The sequence below is a fragment of the Anomalospiza imberbis genome, chromosome 21 (genome assembly GCF_031753505.1).
Source record: "Anomalospiza imberbis isolate Cuckoo-Finch-1a 21T00152 chromosome 21, ASM3175350v1, whole genome shotgun sequence".
Taxonomy (NCBI): Eukaryota; Metazoa; Chordata; class Aves; order Passeriformes; family Viduidae; genus Anomalospiza; species Anomalospiza imberbis.
In genome coordinates, this window is record NC_089701.1 from 3,716,393 (window position 1) to 3,744,042 (window position 27,650).

The following is a 27,650-nucleotide window of genomic DNA, read 5'->3' on the forward strand; positions in this document are numbered from 1 at the left end:
TATGTCTCTCCTGCTGTTCCCAGCCTGACCTAAAATGTTGCTGCGGCTTTGTTTGTGCCAGATTTAGTGCCACTGTCTCGTAGCTGCTGGCAGGTGTGAGCAGGCAGGTACCCTGTCTCCCAGGGTACCATGTCTCAATGCATGGCATGGAAAAGGAAAAGAAAATAAACAATCGTGAGCTCATGAGGTCATTTTCCACCCTGCACAGCTCTAAACACCATGGGATGAGCAACGACATCAGCCCAGCTGTGGCTGCCACCTCCCTGCCATCCCCTGGAAAACACCATGGAGCTTCTCCAGAAATGTCATTGTCAGCCTGGGCAAAGGCATGAGCAGGGTGATCCTTCACACCTGGCCAGGCTTGGGGAGCCTCACTTGGTCCCAGCCCTGAAGCTCAATGCCTTTGCTGTAAAACAGAGCTGCCCAGGGACTGCTGGAGCCACCAAGGCCCTGAGTTGTCCCCTGGTCAAGGGCTTCCCCTGGTAGGGATTCACAATTTCTATCCCAAAGAGGCTATTTGAGCAAGGGAGTGGGAATCCAGCAGTGTCACATCCAGAGTTAGAGGCAAGTGAGATGCTGGAGAAAGAGCTGAGCCAGAGGCTGCTTCAGCACTCTCCCAACACCTTTCAGTGCAATATTTTGCTTGAAACCCATAGGATTTATACTTTTAATTTTTTTTTTCTTAAAATCCATAGGATGCATGAAACCAGGTTGCTCCCAGGGCAAGGTGGCCATGAGGCAACTCCCAAGCTCCATGGATCCCAAAGGAATGGGCAGCTGAGAGCACCCAGAGCTGAGCCAGGAGCTGGCCCCAAATCTGCCACCCATTTTCTCCCACACTGTCCTTATTCCCAAATCCTATTAAAGGATTAGAACTGTGTGTTTGCTGAAGATCACAGGGACTCTGAGCCAGCAGACAAGTCAGATAACGAGATAGTTAAAACCCCACAGGACACCCGAAGAGCAAAAATCATTAAAATAATGGCACAGACAGAACTTCCTCAGCTCTAGCTGGAATCTTACAAAAGCAGCACCCAAATCAGCTCTCCAAAGGCCCCTTTTATCTTCGGGTCAGAGCATGATTCTTCTGAGTTCTCCTTTTAATTTATCTCCAGAAACAGCCTGTGCACAGCCCCCCATTACTCGGGCACAGAGGGAGAGCTGCCCCTGGCATCCTCCCTGGGATGATTATCCAAATGGGGCAGGGGAAGGTAAGATGCCGGCGGTGCTGCTGGAGGGATCCATGGAAAATCAAGGCTGTGGGGCTCACCTGGGGGTTCTGTGGGGCAGGGCTGCAGGTCACAGGTCTGTTTGCCCACCGGCTTCACCAGGGGGTCACAGCCCCGCACGATGTCCTTGCCCTGGTAGCACTTCACATCCCGCATCCTCACGCCGATCCCGCAGGTTTTTGTGCACTGGGGGACAGAGAGAGGGGGTGAGGCAAGACCCTGCCATCCTGGGGGACTCTTCTGAGCCAGAACCTGCTCACTGGAGATGTTAGGGCAGGAGGAGAATGTCACATCTCAGTGCCACACCGCTGTCCCCTCGCTCTGTCATTGCTGCCGGCACCATCAGCTTCTGCCCAGGGGTAGGTGGATGTGGTCCCATCCCCTGGCACTGACATCCTCCCTCCTCCTGCTGCCCTTCACAAGGGACCACAAACGAGCTGGCCCTGTCCAGGTGATGCTCTGTAGGACATGGGTGGCCATGGAACCCCCAGAGCAGCTGGAGTGGGGTTGTGGGGTCTCTGTGCATCCATGGGGGGCTTGTGGAGCCACTGCTGGGCCCAGCACTCACTGCCTGCTGCCCTTTGGAGCTGGGATTACAGCAGGGCTGCTTTGGCTAATTCTAGGATTTGCAAGACTAAGAATGAGGCTCCTGGAGCATCCAGGAGGGCTTGCAGGAAGCCCACAGCTTGGACCCTTGTCCACTGAACCCTGGCTGCCTTTTGGGTTGTGCAGGGTGATGGAGCATCCCCAAATTCTGTATCCCAGGGGCAGCCACCCTGTGGGCTCCATCCACACCCCCAGCCACACTCCCAGGCACCGGGGAAAAAATAAAGAAAAAAAAGTAAAGCTACAGCCGGCCCCAAACAGCCCCTCTCAATCCTGTCTCCCTGAGCACAGGCAGCCCAGGTGCAGGCTGTCAGGGCAGGGCAGGCTGCCAGTGCAGCAAAAACACCCAGGGGGTGACCACGTCCTGCAGGGACTCGCCCATCTCCTGGGGGTTCTGCAGGCAGAGTGACCCTTGGGGCAAAGGGATGGGGCAGCACAGCCCTGGGACCCCTCCCTGCTCACCTCGGACCAGGGGGTCGTGTACCACTTGAAGCAGGGCCTCTCGAAACACGTGCTCTCCTCCACGGGCTTCTTGGCCACGTCACAGTCAGCAGGGCTGCGGGTCTTGATCTTGCCATTGACAATCTCCAGGCAGAGCACGATCCTCTTCTTCACGCCCCGGCCACACGTCGTGTTGCACTGTGGGGTCATGAGCAGGGCCACCTGAGAGCTGCCACCCCATCCTGAGCCCTCTGAGGGCACCCCAAAGCACAGGAGCCACCTGAGAGCTGCCACCCCATCCTGAGCCCTTTGAGGGCACCCCAAAGCACAGGAGCCACCTGAGAGCTGCCACCCCATCCTGAGCCCTCTGAGGGCACCCCAAAGCACAGGAGCCACCTGAGAGCTGCCACCCCATCCCGGCCCCTCTAGGGCACCCCAAAGCACAGGAGCCACCTGAGAGCTGCCACCCCATCCCGGCCCCTCTAGGGCACCCCAAAGCACAGGAGCCACCTGAGAGCTGCCACCCCATCCTGAGCCCTCTGAGGGCACCCCAAAGCACAGGAGCCACCTGAGAGCTGCCACCCCATCCCGACCCCTCTAGGGCACCCCAAAGTACAGGAGCCACCTGAGAGCTGCCACCCCATCCCGACCCCTCTAGGGCACCCCGAAGCACTGGAGCCACCTGAGAGCTGCCACCCCATCCCGACCCCTCTAGGGCACCCCGAAGCACAGGAGCTGCACTTACCCGCTCCCAGTCCTGTGCCAGCCAGTGCGAGGGGCAGTTCTTGTCCCCGCAGGGGTGGATGGCCAGGGGCTTGGTGTCCAGGTTGCACTGGGACTCGGGCACCACGCGCCCGTCGCTGGTTTTGCAGTACACGTGCCGGATCATCCTGCCCTGCCCGCAGCCGCCGCTGCACTGCAACCACAGCGGGCACTCAGCGCCAGGGATCCGTCCCTGCCCCATCCCACGGCAGGGCCAGAGCCCCCGCAGGGCCCAACTGCCTCCCCACACCCGCCTCCCCCACGTTTCAGAGGGGTTTTTGGGGCTCGGCTCTAAACAGCCACAGGGATGCTCAGCGGATCCTTCCTGCAGCCAACAGATTCCGTCATCACGGAATCCCAGACTGGTTTGGGTTGGGATGCACCTTAAAAATCGTCTCGTTCCAGCCCCCTGCATGGGCAGGGACACCTTCTGCTATCCCAGGTTTTTGCAAACCCTGTCCAACCTATCCTTGGACACTTCCAGGGATGGGACAATTACAATTTCTCTGGGCAACCTGTGCCAGGGCCACAGCCCCAACACCCAGCATCTCTCAGGGCGGGCAAAAGGGGAAGCACCACGAGCAGAGAACCCCAGAGTGGCTCCCAAAGAGGCCAAGGCAAGGGGGACCAAGGAAGTCCAAAAAATTCAGCCCCCAGTGCCCAGAGCTGCCAGTGCTCCCCGTGCTTCCGTGGTTGCTCTTGTAGAGATTCTCGGTGTTTCCTAGCACTGCTGCTGCCATGGAAACTACTTATTTTTAGCTGATGTGGATGTATCAAAACCTGGGTAAAAATAGCTTGGGATGGAGGGGGTCTCTGGAGCAGAATTGTGCAGGAAGGATAAAAGCTGGGGGGGAGGAAAAAAAAAAAGAGCAAGAGAGAATAGAAAATAAGGAGGAAAGAAAAATAGTGAAAGGGTGGAAAGGAGAAAAGAGAAAAGTAAAGGGAAGAAAGGGAAAAGAGAAGGGGGGAAACAGAAAATTTTAAAAAAAGGGGAAAATGTTAAAAGGTTCAATTTCTGGGCATGGAGCATCAGCATTGCCAAGGAATGCTGTGCAGCAGACAGACAAGAGGATTTTGACACCCACTAAGGCCCTCAGCCACGTCTCTCAGGGTTTAACCCCTGCTGTACCACATCCCCCACAAGGCAGGAGCCCAGGGGGAAGCAACAGGAACCACTGGGATGCTGGATCACCCCCAGAGCCCGAGCCAGGGTGGCTCAGGGTGACAGTCCTGCCAGAGGCGACCCAAGAGAGCCAAAGCAGTGGAATTACTTGAGGTCCACTGGGATGCTGGATCATCCCCAGAGCCCGAGCCAGGGTGGCTCAGGGTGACAGTGCTGCCAGAGGCGACCCGAGAGAGCCAAAGCAGTGGAATTACTTGAGGTCAGCTCCCAGCACAGGCTGCCTGCAGGTTTGTTGGAGCTGGGACCCGCCAGACACGATGAGCCCAAGCCCAACACCCCCAGCGCCAGGGACAAGCCAGCCTGTGGTGGGGCACGATGGCCACGCAGGTAGCCACGGCGGGGTCTCACCGGTCCCCAGTCGGACACTGTCCACTGCCGGTCACACGGTGGCCCCGTGCAGTTCTTCTCGGCCAGGGGCCGGGCGCTGGCATCGCAGAGCTTCTCCTCCTCCGAGCAGCGGATGTCCCTGGTGACCACGCTCCGCTCACCGCAGCGAGCCGGGCACTGCCGGGAGGGGACAGCGACATGAGCCGGGGCTCCCGGCGTTGGGATTTTCCCTCCCGCCCCCATATTTGAACATAAAAGTTTAAAGGCACCCACTGAAAATGCACAAATGACTTCCCCAAACCCCCTCGACAGCTTCAGCTGCGTCCTGCCCAGGTGCTGTGCTCTCCAACAGGTGATGCCAGAGCGGGGGAAAGGCTCCAGGAATGCCTGCTCAGAGCTGAGCAGTTTTAGCTGTCACTTGGAGACAGGGTGAGATCTCCCTTGCCTCCTTCCTAGGAACAGCCAGCTCCTTTCCACCTCTTCGGAGAATGTTTTCCCCCCGTGACTGCACAACTGAGATTTTTATGCTGCGGATAAATTTGGCACCGTGCAGCCCAGTGACATTATTTAGAACTGGATGTGAGTTACTACAGTCTCACATACACATTACATTTGCTCCATGCATAACGTAAAGCAGGGAAAAGTGTCAACAGCACAGGGCCCAGACGCACCGTGCCGAGATGTTAATCCTCAGAGCCCTGAAATGTGCTTTTTTTAATGCCTATTTCCCCAGCCAACTTGGCACCCCACCTCTGATGGGATCCAAAGGAGATTAGCTTTGCTGCTGGCTAAGAACAATCTACTCCAACACTGTCTCAAGCAATCTGTCCCTGACAAATGCTGGAGGAGAATACACATTTCTGTAAAATAAACCACTCTGGTTTGCTACGCCGGACAAAATAACGCTCCAGCACGTGCTCAGGGAGCTCCTCTCTACCAGCTGGGAAAGTCAAAACATTCTGCACCACCAGGGAATGCACCAGCCCCTCTGTCAGCTCCAGGGAAATGATGCACACCAGCTTGCAGGGGAATGGAGACGTTTAAATTATGACTAAGAGGAGTTTTTGGGAGCTTCCCAGGAGGAAGAGTCATATTCCTTGTGATGCAAACCATGGGGCAGGTTGGCACCCACAGATAGCTCAGCTCAGAGCTCATCTGCTCCTGCTTAGATGAGGTCTGTGCTTCATTTGGGAAGAGGCACCCCAAGGAAGCAGCACTGGTGTGGTTGTTTCCATGAGTTTGTGTTTGTCAGGGATGTGCTGGAGCACTGTCCGTGCTTGGAAAGGGATTGAGGGGCACAAACCCTCTCCACAGGTTTTCCCAAGGAAACCAATGAGCTGGAACCCTCCCCAAACCATTTCCCAGTGGCTTTGGGGACTGGTTTAAGGCACAGCTAGGGAAAGGTTTCATTCTGCGTGGGGTGCAGAGGAACTGGAGGTGAGGAAGGGACATTTACAGGGATGTAATTCATGCGTGAGTCGGGATCACCTTCCCGGCATGTTGGGTTTGAAGAGGTTGCCAAGGAAATACTGATGGGGAGATCTGAGCCATGGGCTCCTGCCCTACCTGTGAGTGACCAATGGCAGTGGCCTCCCATCCTAAATGGGACCCAGGGCTTCATTTTAGAGGGAAAAATATTGATGTTCAGTGATCCACATGCATTACTGCAACCAGCAGATCCTCAGTGGCCAATGGCTGTGGATGAGGTTATGGATGAGGTTATGGATGAGGATTGATGCCTCAGGTTTTAGCTTTTATATTTTTCAGATTCTGTGCTGCTTTAGTGTGTACTTCTGAGCTTCCTATTAGGGGATGGTGAGCTCTCTTCACAGAGCAGGGAGACAAAACAATTCCTTCTCTAGCTGGGGACCAAATGATGACCAAATGATCCAAATGATCCAATGACCGAATGATCCAAATCTCAGGCCCAAGAGCATAAACAACATGGGCTGAAGAGAGAAAAACAAGCAGGATTGGACTTCATAACCTAAAGCTGTAACTGGACAATTAGCTCCAACATGCAAATGGACCAAAACTTACAAAAGTGAGCGGTCGTGCATTTTGTGACCATTTTGATTCATCTTGGGTGCAGCCCTGGCTGGGCTCTTTTGCTGCCCAAGGTGGATCCAGTGAGGCCTCCTAATAAATCCCTACTTTATTCTTTAACTCCTTCTAGCCTCTTTTTTAGGTCACATGGTGACCCACGGACAGCTGGTGACCTGGTGACCTGTCACCATGTGACCTAAAAAATCATCAGGAACCACAAGGCATCACAAGGCACCAGGATAAACTGGAAAAGGGAGAGAAGCCCGGGCTCAGGTGCTGACCCGGCCAGCAGGACTCACCTCGGACCACTCGGACATCTCCCACTGGGGCCCGCAGGCCGGGTTCTTGCAGACCTTGCGCTCGTCGGGCCGGGCGATGTCGGCGGACTCGCACAGGTCGCTGTACACGGAGCTGTCGAAGCCCGGCGAGATCATCTTCCAGCAGCGCACGATGCGGAACTGGTAACCCTCCCCGCAGGTCCGCGAGCACTCGCTCCAGCTGCTCGTCTCCCACCTGGGCGGGGAGCAGAGCCCGTCACCCCCGTGGAGCAGCCCACGGGAAAACCCTGGCTGCAGGGAGGAGCGAGCTGCAGCCAGGCTGCCGGCTCCTGAGAGCTTCTCCCGAGGGATGGGAAGCATCAGCATATGTTGGGCTCACCCCGCAGCCCCCAGCTCGTGCCTGAAGCTGAAGCCAGCTTGTCAGGAGGAAGGGTGGCACGGCAGGGCCTGGCCCAGTGTCCTCGGTGACAAGTGAGCGTTTGTCACCGCAGGCTCTGCCAGCACATTTCTCCGTCAGGCTTTTTGCCCGTGTTTGACCTCTCCTTTTTGCCTGCTCAGCTGAAGAACGGAGAGGACACGCCATCCATCACCCTGCAGATGCCAGCAGCAATGTCACACAGAGCTGCCCGAGCCCCGGTGGGACACACGTTCATGTCCCACCATCAGTCTGACTCTGCTAAGCACAAGTGACAGGCTGGAAGAGCTGGGATCTGCTCCAAGCACCGCCTGTCCTTTACTGTCCCCTGCCACCCCTGCCCTGACAAGAGAGGAGCAGCAATCCAAGCTTGCAATCCAAGGGAAATAACATAAAAGGTCAAGTTTTTTACAGTACAGGAATATTATAGCAATTAAGGAACGAGTTTTAAAACTGAATGGATCAGAATTCCCAGCTCCTCTGGAGGTGGGCAACCCCCAGGTCCCCACTGCTGTCATTCTCCAAGCAGGAGAACCCCAGCCCCGGCTGCCACCAGGCCTCACACCCCATCTGGGACTCCAGGCACAACAAGCAGACGTAGGGAGATGTCACACATTTGGAGATGTCATTTAGAGGTGTCACCTAACTTCAGGAGGGAAATGAAACAAAGGTCTTCCCCATCTAGATCATGCAAAATTAACATTTTTTCTTCAAAAAGTCTTGCCAGCCCAAGTATCTTCCTGTCTGCCCAAGTGCTGTCAAGTGATCCTGCACTGCTCAAAGCTGGACTTGCTGGGAGCCCCAGGTGCCAACTCTGCCAGGATTTATGGAAGTTTTAACCTGGCAGCTTGAGCTAAAGCACTCGGGAGGAAGCTCATGGTTACCCCATGAGCTCCCAGTGCTCTCCAGTTGAAGTCACGGGTAAATCACAGAGCAGCTCTTCTCCCTCACAGTGCAAGCCCCTGAAGCACAGCCATAAGGAGGGACAGCTTTAGGAGAATCTAAGCACAAAAGGTACCCTAATGCTTGTTTTAAAAAATGACAACAGAGATTCCAGTCCCCCTGGTGCCCTCAGGCTGGGTGCGTTCCCTGCAGCAGCACCATTCACCTCCCCACATTTTTCTTGCCTCAGCTGCAGCCTGCCCTGGCTCTCAGCCCTAACGTGAGAGTTTCCAGGAGATCCTTCTACTCCATGTCCTACCTGTCCTCCTTCACAGTCATCTGAGTACTCTCCAGGAGCCATCCCTGGTCCCTGGCACCACTGGGCTCTTGCTTCACCCTGTTCTCACCATTCCAGGGTGTGGATCCCTGGATTTACTCCTCCTTTTCCTCCTCCCATAGTCTGACACCATCACAGCCATAGAGTAGAATGCCTTGAGGTGGAGGGGACCCACAGGGATCATCCAGTGCAGCTCCTGCCCCTGCACAGACCCCCAACAATCCTACCCTGTGCCTGTGAGCACTGTCCCAACACTCCTGGAGCTCTGGCAGCCTCGGGGCTGTGCCCATTCCCTGGGGAGCCTGGGCAGTGCCAGCACCCTCTGGAGGAAGAACCTTTCCCTGATATCCAAACTAAATCTTGACGCAGCTCCAGCCATTCTGTGGGTCCTGGCATGGGTCACTGGAGAGAAGATATCAGTGCTGCCCCTCTGTGACCCCTTGTGAGGAACTTGTAGTGTGCAATGAAGCCTCTCCTCAGTCTCCTCCAGGCTGAGCAAGCCAAGTGACCTCAGCTGCTCTTTGTAGGGCCCCTCTACACCCTTCACCACCTTCACATCCTGCCTTTGTCCCTTTCTCCTATGCTGGCACCCAAAACTTCACACAGGACTCGAGGAGAGGCTGCTCCAGCACGGTCCAGAGTGGGACAATCCTCTCCCTCTGCCAGACACGGGTCTGTCCTGCCCAAACCCTCTGTGCCCTGCACACCTCCCAGCCTCCACAGCAGCACTGGAGTTGTCCAGAGCTGCGCAGTGTGGCTCCGGACAGCCTGGCTCCAGACTGTGGTCACTGCTTGGAAAAAGAGCCACATCAGAAGGAAAACTTTCCAAAGGACTTCCAGCACAAGCTCCTCTCTGCACCAGCTCTTGCCCCAACACAAGCAAACCTCAGTGAGGTTTGGGATGCTGGAGGGATCACAGGGCTGGGTTTGTGGCACAGTTTGCAAGCCAGCCCCTCCACCCAATTCACTCACACGTTTTCCATGTGCCAGGCAGGGTGGGATGATCCTGCACTGCTCAAAGCTGGACTTACTGGGAGCCCCAGGTGCCAACTCTGCCAGGATTTATGGAAGTTTTAACCTGGCAGCTTGAGCTAAAGCACTCAGGAGGAAACTCTTGCTACTTCCCAGATGGAATTAAGGGAGGAGGGATGGGGGTGCTATGGGCCATCTCTGCTGCCCCCCAGATCCACACCAACCCTCCCCCAAAAAGGCATCCAGGGCAGAGGAAGCACAGAGACTCCTGGAGTGCCCTGTGCAGGCAGTACCTTGGCTGGCACTCTCTCCCAGCACAGAACTCATGGATGGGCTCGGGCCGGGTCATGGCATCGCAGTAGGTATCGTCCACTTCGATCCCATCGTAGCGAACACACATGGCATATGTGGACATCACTCCTGGGGTCAGAGAGAACACACACACACAGCAGGGTGCTTGCTGAGCTGCACATCCTGACTCTTTTTTGTTGTTGTTGTTGTTGTTTTTCTGGTTTTAGCTGCATTTCTCGAAACTTCCTCCCTGTGGAAAGCAGGAAGCTGGGGTTCCTGTCCCGTGGCATGGGTGCTGCTGGGAGGGAATATCACAGTGGCCACCCCACCAATCTGAGCAGTGTGGTTGAGTGTGGCCAGCTCAGAGGAGGGCATGGCCACCCCTACCAGGGCTTGCCACCAAAACCAATATATGACTAACACATTTTTATAGGGAATACTCAGGGCCACGAGTCTGCTCGGCAGCTCCCACCCTGCCAGCCTGGTGGGTGGAGGCGACAGCAAACGGTCCCCAACCCGCTCCATCCCCCACTCTCCCTGTGCATTGCCCATCCCTTTGCACCAGGTGCTCCCCAGGTGCGTCCAGAACTCCAGGCCAAGGCAGGGATCCTGGGGATCTGGCAAGGAAGGTGCTGCCCCTCCTGCTCCCCCTCCAAGGCAGCGGCAGCCGGTGCCGTCAGAGCGAGACCTTTTCCCCCACAGCCTCCCGTGCCAGAGTAAATGTTGGGAAGTCCATTCTGGGACCTGGCTGGGGACCAGGAGGCTGCTCTGGCTACAGGTAACAAGAATTGCAGCTCTGGGGAACATATGGTTTACATGAAACTAAAAAAAGATCTACAGCTCTTGACACAGCCTTGCCTCTCTGCGATATGTCAGTGAGAAAAGGCAGCGAGGAAGGAGAAATTTGAGTTAAACCTCTCTCGGCTTGCTGCAAACCAGGGCACACCAGGCTGGCCCAGCCAAGGGAGAAATTTGTTCAGAGGGGATCAAAGAAGTCAAAAATGTCCCAGAACACATGGATGACAGGATCCTGGGAAAAGGGATGGCTCACAAAGCTCCTGCTGCAGGCACGAGGCTGCTGGACCAGAGCAAATGCTTAAAATGTAAAATCCTTGCATTTGATCTCTTAAGAGATGTCTCTGAGATTGTAAGCTCCTCTCTCCCACTCCTTTCCCTCTTTTTAATTCCAGAAGCACTGCAGGCTCTGGATAATTTCAGGGGCAGCACAGACAAATGCACAACCCACACGCCTGATTCATCCCACGGGATCAGCAGGACCCCCTAACCAAGGGGTGAGGGAGGAGATCAGGTGCCTTGAAGCTTTTCAGGGGGCCAAAAGGGAGGAATTAATGCAAAAAGAGGGAATTTCTGCCTGAATAATAGAGTCTCAGTTTCGATATCCCTGGCATCTCTGTCACTGTTCCAGATTTACACCCTCGCAGCCGAGCTCAGGCTCCAGGGTAGAAGGAGTGGGAGAAACAAAACATAATCAAAAAGCCAAATGCTATTGTCTTTCCTGCCAGAGCTGAACAATCTTTAAAATTTCTCTCTGCAGGGAAGCAGCTGAGCTTTTCAAACCCCTTGAAGCTGTCAAAAAGGTGAGGAAGGGGGGATAAAAAGGAGGCTCAGGACAGGTTTGGGGATCCCGCTGAGCCCCAGGGGGGACACAAAGTGATGGGAAGTGAAGGCAGTGCTCAGAGCTTCCCAAAGGGAGGGTGTTTAGAGGGATGATGGACACACTGGGCACCACCTCCTGGTCCTCAACACACCTGAGAGCTCGGTGGGGTTTGCATGCTCAGCCCCCAGCTCCTCTCCCCACCTCTGCACCCAGGCACAGCAGAGCTGGGGTCGTGCTAAAGCAGAGCTCACAAGATCCCCTAAACATCACCAGCTCCTTCCCATCCCTAACAGACATAAAATGGACTCACACACCAGGTGATTTCAGCAGGTTGTGCAGAATTTGGCTGCTTCTTATAACTACCTGTGGTGCATGTAGAGCTGCAGGGTTCATGGGAGGAAAGCTTCCACCTGTACATGTCAGCAGCACTCACACCTTGGCCCTTTCTTAACAACTTCAATCTGTTTCTAGCGATAAGCAAACAAAACAAAACAAAAAAAAAAGAAAAAAAAAAAGAAAAGAAACAAAACAAAACAAAAACAAAAGGCATTTACAAGGCGAGCGGTGACAGCCCACGACAGACACACACATCTGGCTGCAGTTCGGTTGGGTGTGGGTTTGGGAGGGGATGTGCTTGGTTTGGCTTTGGTTGGGTTTGGTTGTTCTGATTTTTTGGGAGGTTTGTTTGTTTGAATCAATTTTTTAATTTTTTTTAGTTTCACAACATACCTGTCCTGAGCCCCAAGTAGAATCCCCAGCCCGGTTAGAGGCAGAGCTTCCACTGTCTAGAAATAGAGAGAATGGGATAAAAATACCCACAAGTAGAAACAGTTCAGAATTTAACAAAAGTTTGCATTTTCTGCTCAAATACACCTGGCCCTCGGCACACAGTGACTAAAGGTGCAGTATCTCCTCCCCTGTGTCTCCAGGGCTGGGCAAACCCACTCGTGCTGCTCAGTGCAGCAGAGATTTTGGCTGCTCCAATCTCCAAAAGCCAGCACAGGAGTTTCTGAGCTCGCCCCTCAAAGCCCACTGATTTTGCCACTCTGGTTTTGGTCTGATTTATTTTGCTGAATGTCAAGTGGGGAATTTGCATCTCTCAGCTCCACGCTGAGCTCCAACACAAAATGCCACGGGGAGAGGAGTAACAGAGTCAGCCTGGTGTGAGCAAAAACATTTATCCAAGCAGGAATTGCAGCTGCTCCCCGTGCTGGGAGGGGGGAACACCTCAGGGATACTGCACCTTTACAACAAAAGGCTTCGGTTCTGTTCTCATACCTTTGTCCAAACCCTTGAAACAGCTACACTGGAATAGTGTACAAGGTTGTATCCTCACATCCAGTTGTCTCTGGCCTGGCAGGATATGCAGCTTGTATGATTTCTAGGCAGCAGAAGCTCTGGAATTGCCTTATTTAGTTGTTTGTAAGAAAAAGTTGAGGTCCAGCCTATCAAATCAACCTTTAAAAGGACACTGTTGAGAATCCAGCCGTTTCCTTTCCGACCCACCCTCCTTCCACCGCCAGCACTGAGCCTCCAGAAGGATTAAAAACAACAACAATCTCATTTTCCCTGTTGATTTTGCCTCTGTCAGTTTGGCAAATGGTCGCTTCCTGCACTTGAAATGGAACTGAAATGAATGTGACTATTTTTTTTTTTTTTTTTGGTGGAAAAATAACAACCTCAGCTCACTATAAATAGTGTTTTATCTGCCACAGCAGCTCTGCCTGGGGACCCACACCAGCTCCTGATCCCTGTGCCACCAGCTGCCACCCAGCCAGGCGAGGGCCCACAAAAGACACTTGTCATTAAAACATAGTCAACATCTGCTTTTTGTACTTTATTTTGCCTGGAAATATAACCCAGATCCTCCAGTCTATCCCTTGATCTCCGAGGCACCAAAGTAAACACCAAGTTATCCTGTGACCAGGACTCCTCTGCCTTTAAAAGGAGAAAATCTTCAAAATAAGCTTTATCCCTCATCTGAGGACAGTAAATCTTTCAACAGTGTCCCTTTAGTGTATGTGATCCTAAATAAAGAGCTTCTATGCATGACAAGGTCCCAGGGACATGATCTTTCCAGAGGAATCAGACATTTGGGCACAGGACAGCTCATTTCCAGCTAAGACAAAACTGTCACTTTGTTCTCCTCTCAATGCAGACAGCAGCCCATTGTCCAACAAAACTGGGGGCTTTTTCTCTTTTAATTTTCCTCTTTATTATGAGCGAAATAATAAAGTCACGCATTTGTTTCTCGAGCTTTTGATCAGCTTTTCAAGCAAGATACAGCACCAAAAATTAGCACTTAACTGAGTTCTGGGCTGCCCCTTTTCCCAAAACAGTTCCCACAGTAGAGGAATAACCCTGACAAATGCCCACAAACACCACAGATCAACTTCCACAGTCCCTGGCTCCCATTTCTGTGTTTTATTTTGTTTTTGTTTCTAAGCAAAGGGGCAAACTCGTGGCTCCTGTTGCAGGCCCAGCCCTGGCTGCACACTGGCATAGAGGGGGCCTGGATCTGTCCCAGCACACCCCAGAAAGGTTTTTAGCTGCTCCAGGAGAGGAAAAGCAGCACAAGAGCCACCAGTCCATCCATCCCAGCTGGATTTGTTTCCAGAGAGGAAACAGGACACCCCACAGTGGTGCAAGGTGCTCCTGGGTGCCCCCATGTACACTACAGTGGTTCAGTAAGAAATGAGCTCCTCCACCTCCATGGACAGACTCCAGAGAGCTGAGCTTCCCTTGCTTGTTCACTGACAGGGAATCAAAATGAACAAAAAGCCACAATCCATCCCAAACTGATCTTGGGAAGGATATGGGGGGTCTCAAGTCCAAGCTCCTGCCCCCAGAACTAGGCTGACCCCTATACGAGCCTGGGCCCACAGTGCCTTGCCCTTTCCCAAGGATGGGAATCCCTCACTCCGCCTCACTCCAGGACAAGAGATTTTCCTTGTGTCCCATCCCCGTTTCCTCCAGCACAGTTCTGGCTGTCCCCTCCAGATCCCTCCCTCCTGGTGGGACAAATCCAGTCCCCAGAGCTCCAGCCCATGGCACACCAAACCCCGCTGGCAGTATGGGCTTTAATCCCCCTGGTGCCAGCAGGAGCCTTAATCCTGACCTCAGGGGTTGAGCTGGAGCGCTTCATCCCTCATTCCCACCCTGGAGATCCAGCTTAGAGATCAGAGTTACAACAGCAACTGTGCTTGAGGAAATAAATTTAAAATCTGGGGAAGCAATAAAGGTCTAGGAACAACCAGGCTGTGCTGACACATCCCATCCCATCCCATCCCATCCCATCCCATCCCATCCCATCCCATCCCATCCCATCCCATCCTCTGGAAATGAGGTGCAAGTTGTTTTGTTGCCTTCTTCTCTTCCTCCCTCTTCTTTTTGTCTCCAAAGAGACACCCCAGCTGCCCCCAGTCTGCCTGCACTGGTCTTTCAGCCCCCCACCAACAAAGGATGGAGCCAGAAAGGACCTGGGCCTCTCTCAGCCTTTTGGCTGGTGCAAAACTAGTCTGGATATCAGTGTTTTGATCTGAAAAGTTTGTATTTTGTTCCAGAGAGAGAGTGGGGGGAGAAGAGGGGACACAGCAGAACAAAACCAAGGGAAGAACAGGTGGAAAAAGATGTCAGTGCTGGCTGGCATTCCTGAAGGGGTTCAAATCACTGTTATCAATAGCTGGGCAGCCAGGATCAGTGCAAGGAGCTTTTTAGCGCCCAAAAAGCTGCACTGGAGGCACAGAGTTCTCTGATTGTCCTGTAAAAGCCAAGCTGCTCTGAGGGCTAAAGCTCCCTGTGCTCCCAGGAGGTAGGAAAGCACTGCCCCCATTTCACAGCTGCTGGGGTAGAGTTTTGGGGTACAGAGCAGCAGCTGAGGGACAAAGGGAGTGTGATGGGGCCCAGAGGAGCCCCAAGGGACAGGGCAGTCCCCTCCTTGCCCCAGGGCAGGGCAAGGGGAGCTGAGGGCTCTGCCCTCTCTGTCAGAGAGGATGAAATGCTTGCTTTGGCAGCTGAAGGCAGCACTCCCAAGCCAAGCCACGAGGAGAGATGATAGATTCAAGCCCTTGGCTACGTTTTCATGTTCTTATCATTAAGAAGCTTGTTGATCCATTTGGCTGCATGGCCATTTTCTTTAGCATGAGTCTCCTTAGCATAACGTAGTGGAAGTTGTGGGTAAATCCAGCTAACTCTAACCAGAGGGAGCATCAGCTCAGGGCTTTGCATCTCCTCAGGCTCATCATCTTATCCTGTGTTTTACAGGTCCAGGGGGAGGCTGACAGGAGGCTGGGGTGCCGTGGGGATGCACAGTGGGACCCAAATCCACACCTGGCTCTGGGACCTGGATACTCCCAAGGCCCCAGTGTCAGCTCAAGCTGCCCAGGGAGTGCTCTCGTGCGTGGCTGACCATGAAGGAGGGCTAATTGGTGGGCTAGTTGCTGCTGTGAGCACTGGCCCCATCTCAGTCCCCATGTGGCCACACTGGAAATGAGTTCCGGGCTGAGAATCAAAGCTGCGCCCCAGAGAGCCCTGGGACATCTCAAAAACTGATAGATACAGGCCTGGGGATCATCACCTACCCCAAGACTTCCTTCCACCCTTCCCCAGAGCAAAACCTGCTGCTGTAGCTACATGAAGCCTTTCTTTACCTCCCCTCTTCCACTCAAGACAGCCATCTAAAGGAGCCCTGAGGTGATGGTCCCAGTATCAATCTGAGCTGCTACTGCAGAGTTTGGATATTCCTGATCAAGCTGTGACTCCCTGAGCTGCTTCTGCAGCTGCTGAGAAACAAATCCAGGCTGTTCCTGCAGGGCCATGCCTGGGAGCTGCTGGAAGCATATTCCTGCCATCCCAAGCGAGGAGGATCATGGGTGGCACTCAACAGGGTGGGTGAAAAGGGGCCAGGACCAACTTCTGCTGCATCAGAACTCGGAGGAAGGGGCTGGGGAATGGGAGCAGGATGTCAAGAGAAGGCAAATGGAAGAGGCTTCTTCATGGCCATGGCTCTGATAAGAAGCTGGGACAGCAGAGAGCAAGGCCCCAGATGACAAACATCAGCATGGACTACAGCATGCCCACCAAGGGGAACATCAAGATTTCCTCTTGCCTAAATGCTCTCGTGACTTCCTGCTCCCAAACCTCTGGCCCTTCCTTCCAAATTAACTCCCAACAGAACATTTCCACCACCCCACCCCCACTTACCTCCTGCTTCCAAAGAGATGGAAAGCATGCATTGAGCACAGGGCTATTAAGAGTCGAGGACAGCAATTAATTGGATTTTGTAATTAAAGGCACGTCTCCTACCTTGCTTTGTGGGTTCTGTTCCCTTGAGGGCTGCTCATGGTGACGGTGGCGTTGGGGAACGGTGTCTCTGCAGAGGTGTTGGTGGCTTTGCCATTGCTCAGCTCCATGAAGGTGCTGTTGACCGAGTAGGTCACGAGGCCATCACTGTCCTCATAGTCCACGTAGAGGCTGTCAATGGGTGACCCCACTGAGTTGGTCGGGTCTCCCTGGGAGAAGATGCTGTTCATGGTCATGTTGAGCAGCAGCTCCTTGGAGTCCGAGGTCTTGTCCAGCAGCTTGTCCGTGATGGCGTTCTCCAAAAGGAACTCCCTGGAGCTGAGCCTGGGCTCGGCGTCTCTGTCGTCATGGTCTGTCTGGTAAGTAGACCTGGTTACGTTTGAATCTAGATTGGAGCCAACAGGGGGGAAACCACAGTGACAACCACAAAATGCATCGAGGCTGGGAGGGAGAAGCAGCCCAGAGCAGCGGGGACGCGCCAGAGCCTGAGCAGCCACACGGGGGGCGAGAGGCAGGGGTTGGGTTCAGGGGAGGGGGAATCTCATGGGGTTCTCGAGGGTGTGCAGCTCTGGGGGGGGGGGGGGGGCCTTATCCCGCTATGGTGTGGCCAGAGGGGAGATCAGCACCCGCCAGCACTGCCCGAAGCAATAGCAGAGGTGAAAGGAAGGTGCTTTCCTAGCCCCACAGCCCATGCAGCCATGCTGGGAAGGCACTCCAGGCACTTTGGGGGTGGGATGCCCAAGGGACTCAAATGGGAAGGAGTTGCTGGGGGCTTTGGAGGGGTGGGAGGTGATGGGAGACGTTGTGATGGGGAGTTTTGTGCACCCAGGGCTCCCTCCTGTCCTTGGCATGAGGCAAAGCACAGCAGGCCACCAGCGGGGAGATCTCACCCGGTGTCCACCCCCCCACACGCCCCCACCAGAAACCAGAATCTGAAGGGCAAAGAGGATTTGTGAGCAGAGATGTTTTAAAGAACTTTCCGAGGTTTCCAAAACACAAACCAGCAGAACCACCAGAGGTAGAAACAGAGCGTTTCTCAACAAGAGCTCTGAGAAGCAGAACAGTGAGGCCCAAGTCTCCTCCTTACCTTGGGGTTGTTTGCCCTTCAGTTTTGGCTCACAGTCAATTGTTTCTGCTCTTTCATAGACCTCATTGGTTTCCTGACCTTTGCTCAAGTTTAAATCTTCCTCCGTGTCCTGCCTTCCAAACACCTGGTTCTCCAAGTCTATCCTTTCCCTGGAGATTTTCCCAAAATAGGTTGCATTGTGCTGGATAAAGCCCAATGGCACGTCTCCATCGAGTTCTCGGCTCTCCTCGCTCTCCGACTCAGAGAAGGTGTAGTAGATGGGCTGCAGATTCTTTGAGTGTGGCTTCCTCAGGAGAGTGTATTCAAACGTGATGGATGGGTTCTTGCCATTTTGATTCCAGACCTAGCAAAGAAATCAAGTCATTAGCGGGCGCAGGGAATTTGTGGCACACAAAGCATGGGATTCATCTTGCACCTGACAGTTGGGGAGCATCTATTTTGCTGTTTCCAGTCTGTTTTCCTTCACAGTGCCAGCTTCTTCCTGCTGGAGCCCTGCACCATTTTCCAAAGGTTATTTTTTAGTGCTGCTGTGGGGATTAACCCCAGCTCAGGAGCCACAGGTCACACTTCCTCCATGGCCACTGAGTGACCAGAGGTTTGGGGCAGCCACTTCACAAGACCATCACTTTTTGTGGCTTTATGAGGAGCCCACCCTCCCCTGCAGCTACTACACCCCACTGGGGCTGGGGACTCCCAGCTGAGACAGCCTCATAGTGGTCTAATGCTTTTAAAGCACCCAAGCAACCATCCCTTCCCCTTCCAGAGGAGCCTGGGGCTACATGGAAGACATCAGGAGTTGGACTCTGGCTGGCTGCCCAGAAGAAAATTAAGGGACTTTTCTCCAAATACCTGGCTTTACATGGTTTGCTTTAGAGAAAGAATTGGGGTTTAAGGTTTATGCACTTGTTTAAGCTCTCTGGCCCAGTTTCTTATTTTTGCTTTTCCTGCCAGGTAACTCAGATAAAAATGCCAAGGAGCAGAGGAGAAATCCCCTCACAGTGCTAGAGGCATCTTCTCCCTGCAGAGAGGAGTTACCAAGCCCACACTGGCCACTCACAGCCCTGCCTGAATCCAAGAGCACTGACACAAATAAAATAGGGTTGGGTAAGGAACTAGGCAGAGTCACTGCTCCCATCCCCTCCTCATGTGAAGCCATGGCAGGACTCTGCTCCCAAGGTCACCCCTTCCTCAATCCAAGGTGGATTTTCTCTTCCCCACCATGAGAACATGAGAAGTCAAAGCTCACCATTATGTTGAGCCCTTGATTTGTGGGTCCCTGGGCAACAATGTACTCGATCCCGGTCTCGTACACGTCCATGGGCCGGCGGTACTTGAACACCGTGCCTGCAATGTTGAAGTTCTTTGGACTGTCCACTTTATAGTTCCCGTTGAAGAAATAGTACCCAGCTTCATCAGCCACAGCTTCAAAGGAGAGAGAAAATCAGTGCCGTCACATGCAAGGCCAAACTCTGGATGCTGCCCCTGGTGTGTCCAGGGGGTAAAATCAGTGCCACAGCAATAAAAAAAGAAATTGTCCTACATGGCAATGCATTGGTGACCTGTTTGCAACACTCACCATGTGAGGATGTGCCCAGAGTTCTGGGCCACGTGTCCCTCCACATTGCAAACCCCTGGGAATGTGGCTCGCACTCGCCCCTGGCTCCTGTCACCCCCTTGGCACCAGCCCAGCAGGAACATTGAACAGTCCTAGCTCTGCAGAGAGCACTGGCAGGTGGCCAAGGGCAGGAGCTGCCTCCTTGGGAGCTGACACCCCTGAGCCAGCAGTGGCTCAAGACAGGTTGCCCTGAGCCAGCCCAGGAACCGGTAACCACGTCAAGCCTTTTTCATCCATAGAATCCTCCTAGAATGGTTTGCATTGGAAGGGACCCTGGAGCTCATCTCATCCTGCCATGGGCCAGGACACCTTCCACTGGACCAAGCTGCTCAAAATCCCATCCAGCCTGGCCTTGAACACTTCCAGGGAAGTGGCAGCCACCTTCCAGAGGCCATGAGCCTCTGAGGCAGCAAATGTGCTTCTCTTTGGCAAGTCTGGATTTTTCCACACTGCTCCTGAGCAGCTCTGTCACCTCCCTTGTGAGATGGGTGTGTGGTCACCAGCAGTTCAGCAAGGCCACATGTAGGTCACATCCCCTTGGTGCTCTTGTCACTGCACATTCCCCAGGCAGGGGAAGGTTAAGGGGATCACCAGAGAGGTGAAGTCACTTGGCCATCTGTGATCCACCACCGGGGCGTCTGTCACACCCCGCTGAAATCCCAGCAATATTCACCAACATTTTCTGCTTTAAAGCAATCAAAGTGTTGACAAACACAGCCCAGGTGCTCGGACTGCAGAGAGGAGCAACACCCTGGCTTGGACAACACGGATGGATTTACATTGCCTACGGATTTAACTCATGTCTGCAGCAAACAGACTCGCTGATCCTTGTGGGTCCCTTCCAACTCAGGATATTCTGTGATTCTATGACAAAACTGCATCCAGCTCTGCATTGGAAAAAGCATTAGCCAGCATAGGCATGCATCCTAGGGAAGTACCAAGAGGTTATACACACCCAGAACATCTGCAGACTTTTTCCGTTCCACTATCTGGATATCCCTCGCTCCGGCGGGAATGTGCGTTACCAGGGAATAGCCTACGGGAAACTCCGGATTAATGAGAGGATCTTTGTAACCAGTGATCTGAACCAAACCCTCCTCAGGCACAGCTGCAACCTAGCCAACACGCTGGCCTGGACCCACATTTTTAATGAGCTGTGGATTAAAAAGCCCCAACCCTTCGTGTTTGAGGCTGCAAACAGGAGTTTGTCGGTAACAGAAAAGAAAAATGTGCAAATTGTGTCCTGGTTTATGGAGGAAAAACACAGCCAAGGGGGGAAAGGATTCAGTTCTTACATGTACAAATATCATGTTTATCTAAAGTGATGTAAAAAAATCCATCTGCAGCTGGTTTTATTAGCTAGAGAAGCTGTTGTGTGATTCAGAATTGACCCCTGTGTTAGCCAGCATTCCCAAAACCCCAGCAGGAGATGGGAGCTGGTTTCTCCTCTGACTCCCCTTTGCATCAGAGAAGAGATGGGACAGGACAAGTCCTCCCACAGCACTGAAGTTCCTGCAGTTTGCTCCATCCCAGAGAGTATTAATCATAATTCCTGAATTAGATTGTTATATTTAGGACATGTAGGTTTAGCTGCTTTACATCACACTGATTTTTGAAATCCTGGTCTTTCAAGATATTGTAGCTTCCTGTTATTACAAGTCGTTTATTTCTAGTCTTACTGGGTCATGAGTGTTCTGTTTTTGGCAAAATGACTAAAAAAGACTAAAATAGATACCAGCCTCTTGCATAACCCTTTTGCACCACTCATCATCAGAGACTTCTGGTTTCTGACAAACACCACACAAATTTCCTGTTTTGTTTGGTTTTTTTTTTTTAAAGAAGATTTTCTCTGCCCAAACTCACAAGCGGCATTAACACGCATAGAACACATGGGAAAAACTGAAACTAGGCAGTTGGTAAGACCTGAAAGCAATTTACCAAAAAAATGAGTCCATTTTAAACCCAGCCCTCTCAACTCAAGCCCTCATTCCCCAAAGCCTTACCAAGATGAGAATTTCCTTTCCGGTAACTGCCGGTTACGTGGGTGCAGCTGCTCCCATCTCCTTGGCAAACTCCACATTTATCCAAGGTGTGGGTGGAAAAGAGAATGCCATCACAGCCAATGGGCTAAAAAATGCACAGACAGAGCACTGAGGGTCAGGCAAATGTCGCACCCATTGCGATTCTCTGAATGCTACTAACAATATTTTTGCTATAATGTTTAACAACCTCACATTTTCCAGACACGCAAACCCCTCGGAAATCCGTGTATTTGCAGGATGTTCCATCCCTGGCCTGAACCATTAACTGTCTCTGACCATCCACAGTGGTGCAATGAAGGTCACAGGGCTTGCTAGAAATGTGAACATAGTCATCTAAGGGGAAAGGATATAAAGAGAGATTCAAAAACAGCAGAAACACCACAACTTTCATCCTACCCAAGCCAGTGAATCTCTGCCAAGCTAAACAACAGCAGCACAACTGCAGGGCAGTGAGAGTTCAGAAGTGGCCATCTCTTGTGTTTCAGGATAGGCAGGAGATGGCATTTGGACAGTGTGACAGCCTTTGCACAGCCTGGCAGGAAGAGATGCCCTAGGGATGCCAGGGGCATCAGCAGCACCAGCCCAGGGCAGGCACTGAGGCAGCAGCACTGCTTTGTGCAAGGACTCGTACATTACACAAAAACATGCATGTTCACTTAGCAGCACTTGATTCATGAGTTAAATTTACACATATATTGTTGGAAATACACATGTAAGACTATATTCAAAACCATAGCAACTCATAGCATTTTATGATCTATAACTTTTCCATAAACATTCACCCAAGATGGACTTAATTCACCCTTTGCTTTCTGCAGACAACTGGCTGGCAGCACCCACCAGCACACTAGTCTCACATTTTACAATATCCACAGGAAGCAGATGACAAAATCATATTTGCATCAGAACCCCGATGCCAAGTGTTTGTCTCCACCAACTCCTGAGCAATCAGAGACCCACTGGCCTGCACACCCAAGCAAGGCAGCATCAGTGTCAAAATATTCTGCTGCAAACCCCTCAGGATCCACAGGAACGCCTGCTCAAACACAAAACAACTCCTGCAACATCTCTGCTGCGTCATCTTGAACAGCAAATGTGTTTAAGGAAATTGTCACCTTCAAGGGACAAAAGCCACCAAGGAGAAATAGCTCAGGGACCAAGTTCTACCTCGCTGACCCTGCCAAGGGTGGAGAGCCAGGGGTTTGGTACACATGGAAATTGATTTGATGAAGACAATTGTTCTTGGGTATGTACACAGACCCATAAAACAAAGTTGCAGTAGATCCCATCTCTATTTTTAGGCACTCAAATTAATCTGAAGTGTAGATGAATCTGATCTCATCTCTATTTTTAAGGCATCCAAGTGAATCTGAAGAGCCTGAGCTCAGGAGCCTCCTCAGGAGAAGGGTCCTGGCTTCCCAGCAGCTCTAAAGCTCGTCCATGGCTTGTGTTTAATGCTTGATTTTGATGGGAGTTCAGCGCCTAAAAGTTCAATAAAATCTCAGTTTCTGAGTCCCAAGTTGTTTCTGCAGCTCTTGCTCACCCCAGATGACCAAAGTGACCAGCTGCATCTCGGTGACATTTGACAGAGGCCATGGGAGAGACCAAATATCACTGAAAACAGCAGAGCCAGCAATAGCCCTGGCTCAAAGGACACTTGTCTGGGTGAGCCCAACTGTCCCTGCCACCACAGCCCATCACCCCCTGCTCTCACATCCTCCTGCAGCGTCTGGTCCCTGGGAGCTGTGACCAACACAGGCTACAGACATGAATTCATGTTGTTATTTAATTTTCAAGCTACCCTGCAGCTGCCAAACAAGCCTTTGAACTCGGGAGACAGCTGATTGTGCCTCCAAAAAACCACTTTAAAACAGTAGAAGGAGGAGCCTTCCTGCGGGCTGTAGCATCATAACTATCAAAATATTTGGCTGAGCATTATGGAACACACAAAGAATGTCTTGTTACCAGGATATAAAGGTTTCCATTGATACGTTCTGCCATTATACACATGGGAGTTAAATGATGAGCACTGCTCCTCTCGAAAGCTCCTTCCGTTCACAGGGCACTCCTAGAATGGGATACATTAACATCCTGACGGAAACAAAGTGCGGGAAAGGTTTCTGGCACATCACCACCAGCTGCAAGGAGTGTTTCCATCACCTTCCCCAGCCGGGCCACATCCTCCTCCTCCTCCTCCTCCTCCTCCTCCTCTTCCTCCCCCCACTGCAGGAACCCCCTGGGAATTGTTGCCAGAGCCACTCTCTGGCTTTTATGGCAAAATGCCCAAAGCCCAGACACTAATGGTGGCACCAAAGAAGGGAACCCCCAGCTGCTTGGAGGGGCAACAGGGTGACAGCTACAGGACAAATGTTGTCCCCTCTCCAAGGGACACCAAGAAATGCCATACATGACCTTCCACACCGAGTGTTCCCAGCAAGACAAAGGATATCCTTACTTGGACTTTGCAGAGCTGGTATCTTTTGGATGTTCCAGTGCAAGTTTTATTAGCCAGCCCACTCAATGACTTCCTTCTGAATAAGGAAACGGTGGTTAGATGGGGGGCAGAAATCATTTTCCCTTGTTTAAATATATTTGCTCTTTGTAAGGTCAGTGTCCACACAGCAGAGCCACACAGAGATCTGTCAGTGTCCCTGGAGCTGGCAGCAAAGGTCTCTGTGGCTTTGTCACCTGCATCACCAACTATTCCAGGAGGTGTCATGGGGTGAGGGCCTGGGGGCAAGGTTTGCAAAGTGACTTTTGTCAACCACACTGCCCAGAGAGGGCAGAGCCAGGCACAAAGCAGATGGTATCAGTGGGTCCCCAACCAGCCCTGCACCTGGGGCTGCTGTGCCCCAAAGCCTGGAGAACAGGCTCAGTCTTGCCTGCTGCCCCTCTGCACCAACCCCTGCTGGAGAAACTGCAGGGCCAGCACGGGAATCACTCAGCTGGTGCTCCTGGCAGAGATGCCCAAAGCTCAGGAAATCCCCTCCTGCTCCAGCAGGGTTTGCCCAGACACATTTCCATCAGTGCTTCTCTCTGAGTGCTGACCTTTGGGGTCAGCCAGCTGCAGAGCCCCCCACCAGCCCGTGGTGCTGTACCTCTGCCTCAGGCAGTGCCTGTCCTGCGATTTGACACCTCCCCCACAGGTCCTGGTGCACGCTGTCCACTTGGTCCACTCTCCCCACCAGTAAGCAGTGACATCTGACCCCTCCTCCAGGCTGTTGGACGTCTGTGTCAGGTCCTGCTCGGAGCACGGGAGAAGGAAGAGAGGCAGGAGTCACATCCAAACCTCAGAGCCTGTGTGGGGACACTGTGGGCACCCCTCCCCTCCCAGCCTGCCCCACTCGACCCAGGCATTGCCTTCTCCAGTTGAGGTCAAGCCTGAGGTTTCCATCCCTGCATTCTTGCAATTGTGTTTTCATTACAAAATTGGAATGAAGTGGCAATATTTGGGATTCCTCGGGAAAGGAAATTCTCATTGTTTCACTCAGTTGGCAAAACCGAGCTCCCAAACAACCCTAAAGTCTCCGAGACTCTTGGTGCTCTCTGACTCTTGCTCCACAGAGAATTCAGGGAGATGCAGAGCCAGCTGCAGCTGAAAGCTCCTCTGGAAGCTTCAATAAACCCTTGCAAAACCCCTCTGCAGCAGGAGAGCAGGTCAGTGGGTGCCAGCAGGGTGGAGGAGCCTGTGTGCTCTCTTTGCAAGTAGAAGTTTGTCACTTCAGGAGGGTCCCTGGCACTCCCACCTCCCATCCTCTGTGGTGACCACACATCAGAGGGCAAAGGAACTGCAAATATTGCACGCAAAGTAAATGAAAGCTCAGCCACTGCAGGGAGCAAGGAGTGATGCTCACCCAAGAGCAGGGCATGGCCCTTCAGAGTCCTTGAAATGATCTGTGAATGCTCTTAGCCATGGTGGGTACAGCTTAGGTTTAGCCCAGACTAAAGAGTGAAGGCAAGTCAGAAGTCCTCACAATTTTTGGAGACGTGGTGCATGCACAGAGCAGCTCTGCAAGCCCAGGGGGTTCTCACCCCAGACACCAGAGCATTTTAAAGCCCAGAGAGCCCCCAGAAACCTGATAGCCTCACCTGAGCTATGACAAAGACAACGTTGCCCACAAGAAGAAGGGCCAGGGTGCCTTTCAGCTGCAGCTGAGCACTGACGGAGATGCTGCTCCACCTCCACTTGGATATCTTCATCCTAGAAAGCAACCAAACACTGCACTAAGCACAACTCCCACCCAGCCCCATGACCAGCAGCAGGACCTGCTTTGCCTGGGCTCCAGAGCTCTGCTCCAGCATTCCCGCTCAGCTCGGTGACACCGACCACCAGCAACTGCAGGGACCTGAGCCTGAAGTTTTGTTTAATTAATAGCAGAATGAACGTGGTACAGGTTCACTTCCCAGCTCGGTTTCTATCTGTCAAACCACAACTTTGCACTGGTTTCCAGTGGCTGCACCTGACACTGCTCCAAGCCTGCCTTGGAAGAGAGCCTGGCTTACACCGAAGCACAGTGAGTAGCCAGAAGTGTTCCTGGATCTATAAAAGCAGTGCATTTAAATATCCCCATTTACAGGACTGCTCCTGGAAGAATGAGATGAAAGGCTTCAAAAACAAAAAAAAAATGCAATTAACAGGCATTATTCCTCCTTTTTTCATTTATTCCACTCCAATTCCCCTCGGTTCCCAGGGAAGACGCCTGTTCTTATAGAAAAGGCACAACCCACAATTAAAGAGTAGAAATGAAGTATCCCAAGTGTCAGCCTTTCATCTCTTTCTTCATCTGCCTCATGAAAGAGAGTAACCCAGAATGGCATTTTCTTAAATAAAACCCAGCTCAAAACCACAATACGTTTTATTGTGAACCTCCCTGCAAGAGCCAGAAAGGAGCAGGTTTCAGGAAATCATGCTTCCAGGCAATCAAAGCAGCTCATGTCTGTGAGGAAAAAGAAAGAAAAAATATCCTCCCCTAAGCTAATTTCCCTTGAAAAGCAGCTAGACACTATCTTTGGGAAGCAGGGGGGTGGGAGAGGTGCTGCTCCTGGGGAGAGAGGGCAGGACTGCAGACCTGCAGTATAAAGAGCTTCTTTCCTACTCATTTTTGTTTGGCTTTTTTTTTCTCTTTTTTCTCCTTGCAAAGGGTTTTGTAGCGGTTTTGAAATCGCGGAATTGCCGGCAACACCAGCCCTCCTTTGCTGTCTGGCTTAGAAAAATTACCAGAGGGCTTCCAGGTCGCCAAATCCGCTCTGCAATCACCCTGAGGGAGAGGTCCAGCATGCTAAAGAGACTTTCCAAGAGGCAGATCCACTGATTAATGGGAGCCCAGAGCGCTTGGCCGGGGATCCCGTGGACAGGTGGCTGAGCCTTGCCTTACACTTGGTTCTCATTAAGGCTCCCAGACACTCCTGACTCGAAGCCAATACCAGAGCGCGCTCGGAGTTTATCCTACAGGCGCTCGGAGCTGCGTGGTTAAATGAAGGGAAAATTAAGAAAGGGGGGAGGGATGTCGCCGAGCAGCATCGCGGAGCCGGCACCGGGGCAGCCCCGCACGGGCGGCGGGAGGGCGATGCGGGGTGGGGATGCGGGGATGCGGGGCTCCATCACCGCGGAGCGGGCAGCGGGCAAGGCTCCGGCGGGGCGCGACCCCCGCGGGGCCGGGACGGGACAGGACGGGACGGGACGGGACGGGACGGGACAGGACGGGACGGGACGGGACGGGACGGGACGGGACAGGACGGGACGGGACGGGACGGGACGGGACGGGACGGGACGGGACGGGACGGGACGGGCCGTACCTGGCGGCGGCAGGGCCGGGCAGGACGATGCTCCGGGGCCGGGCGGGAGCGGCGGCGGCGGCGCGGAGCGGAGCAGCGGCGGCCCCAGACGCTCCCTCCCTCCTTCTCCCTCTCCGACTTCAAAGGGCAGCCAAAAGCGCCGGGGCTTCCAGCGAGGAGGAGCCGCCGCAGTGGCTCCCCCCAGCCCGCGCCGGCCGCTCTTATAGCGGCGACGGGGGGGAGGCAGGGGGGAGAGCGGGCGGAATTCACACCTCTCGGCCCGGGATGCCCCCACCCCGGTTAACCCCTCGCCTCCCCCGGCGCCGGCCCGCGGCCGCCAGCCGGTTTCCTGAGGCGAGACCGGGGGGGCACAGGCGGGGAGAGCCCGCACCGCACGCATGCGTTCCCGCTGGTCCACGCAGCGCCGAGCCCCCCCCGGGAAG

The 27,650-nt window shown here is 53.2% G+C and overlaps 1 protein-coding gene across 9 annotated transcripts in view; it reads right to left on the reverse strand.

Annotated features, from left to right (window-relative positions):
* Window positions 1-27,410, reverse strand: part of ADAMTSL2 (ADAMTS like 2) — a 28,570-nt gene extending 1,160 nt beyond the window's left edge. Inside the window, exons 1-18 of one of the 9 annotated variants that reach the window (XM_068211122.1) lie at window positions 27,229-27,410; window positions 25,522-25,633; window positions 24,531-24,673; window positions 23,888-23,963; window positions 23,398-23,500; window positions 21,620-21,765; window positions 21,394-21,517; window positions 20,346-20,426; window positions 19,022-19,197; window positions 17,854-18,118; window positions 16,692-17,040; window positions 11,751-11,854; window positions 9,772-9,898; window positions 6,894-7,107; window positions 4,570-4,725; window positions 3,022-3,192; window positions 2,298-2,474; window positions 1,271-1,415 (exon numbers count right to left, since the gene is read on the reverse strand). In XM_068211122.1, coding sequence (XP_068067223.1) covers window positions 1,271-1,415; window positions 2,298-2,474; window positions 3,022-3,192; window positions 4,570-4,725; window positions 6,894-7,107; window positions 9,772-9,898; window positions 11,751-11,854; window positions 16,692-17,040; window positions 17,854-18,118; window positions 19,022-19,197; window positions 20,346-20,426; window positions 21,394-21,517; window positions 21,620-21,765; window positions 23,398-23,500; window positions 23,888-23,963; window positions 24,531-24,673; window positions 25,522-25,632 — 2,668 coding nt within the window. In that variant the 5' untranslated portion in view covers window position 25,633; window positions 27,229-27,410. Of the gene's footprint in view, window positions 1-1,270; window positions 1,416-2,297; window positions 2,475-3,021; window positions 3,193-4,569; window positions 4,726-6,893; window positions 7,108-9,771; window positions 9,899-11,750; window positions 11,855-16,691; window positions 17,074-17,775; window positions 18,119-19,021; window positions 19,198-20,345; window positions 20,427-21,393; window positions 21,518-21,619; window positions 21,766-23,397; window positions 23,835-23,887; window positions 23,964-24,530; window positions 24,674-25,521; window positions 25,634-27,228 lie in introns of those variants that run through there. The other 8 variants (XM_068211121.1, XM_068211120.1, XM_068211119.1 and 5 more) reach the window with 8 other exon arrangements.
* Window positions 27,411-27,650: the final 240 nt, after the last annotated feature.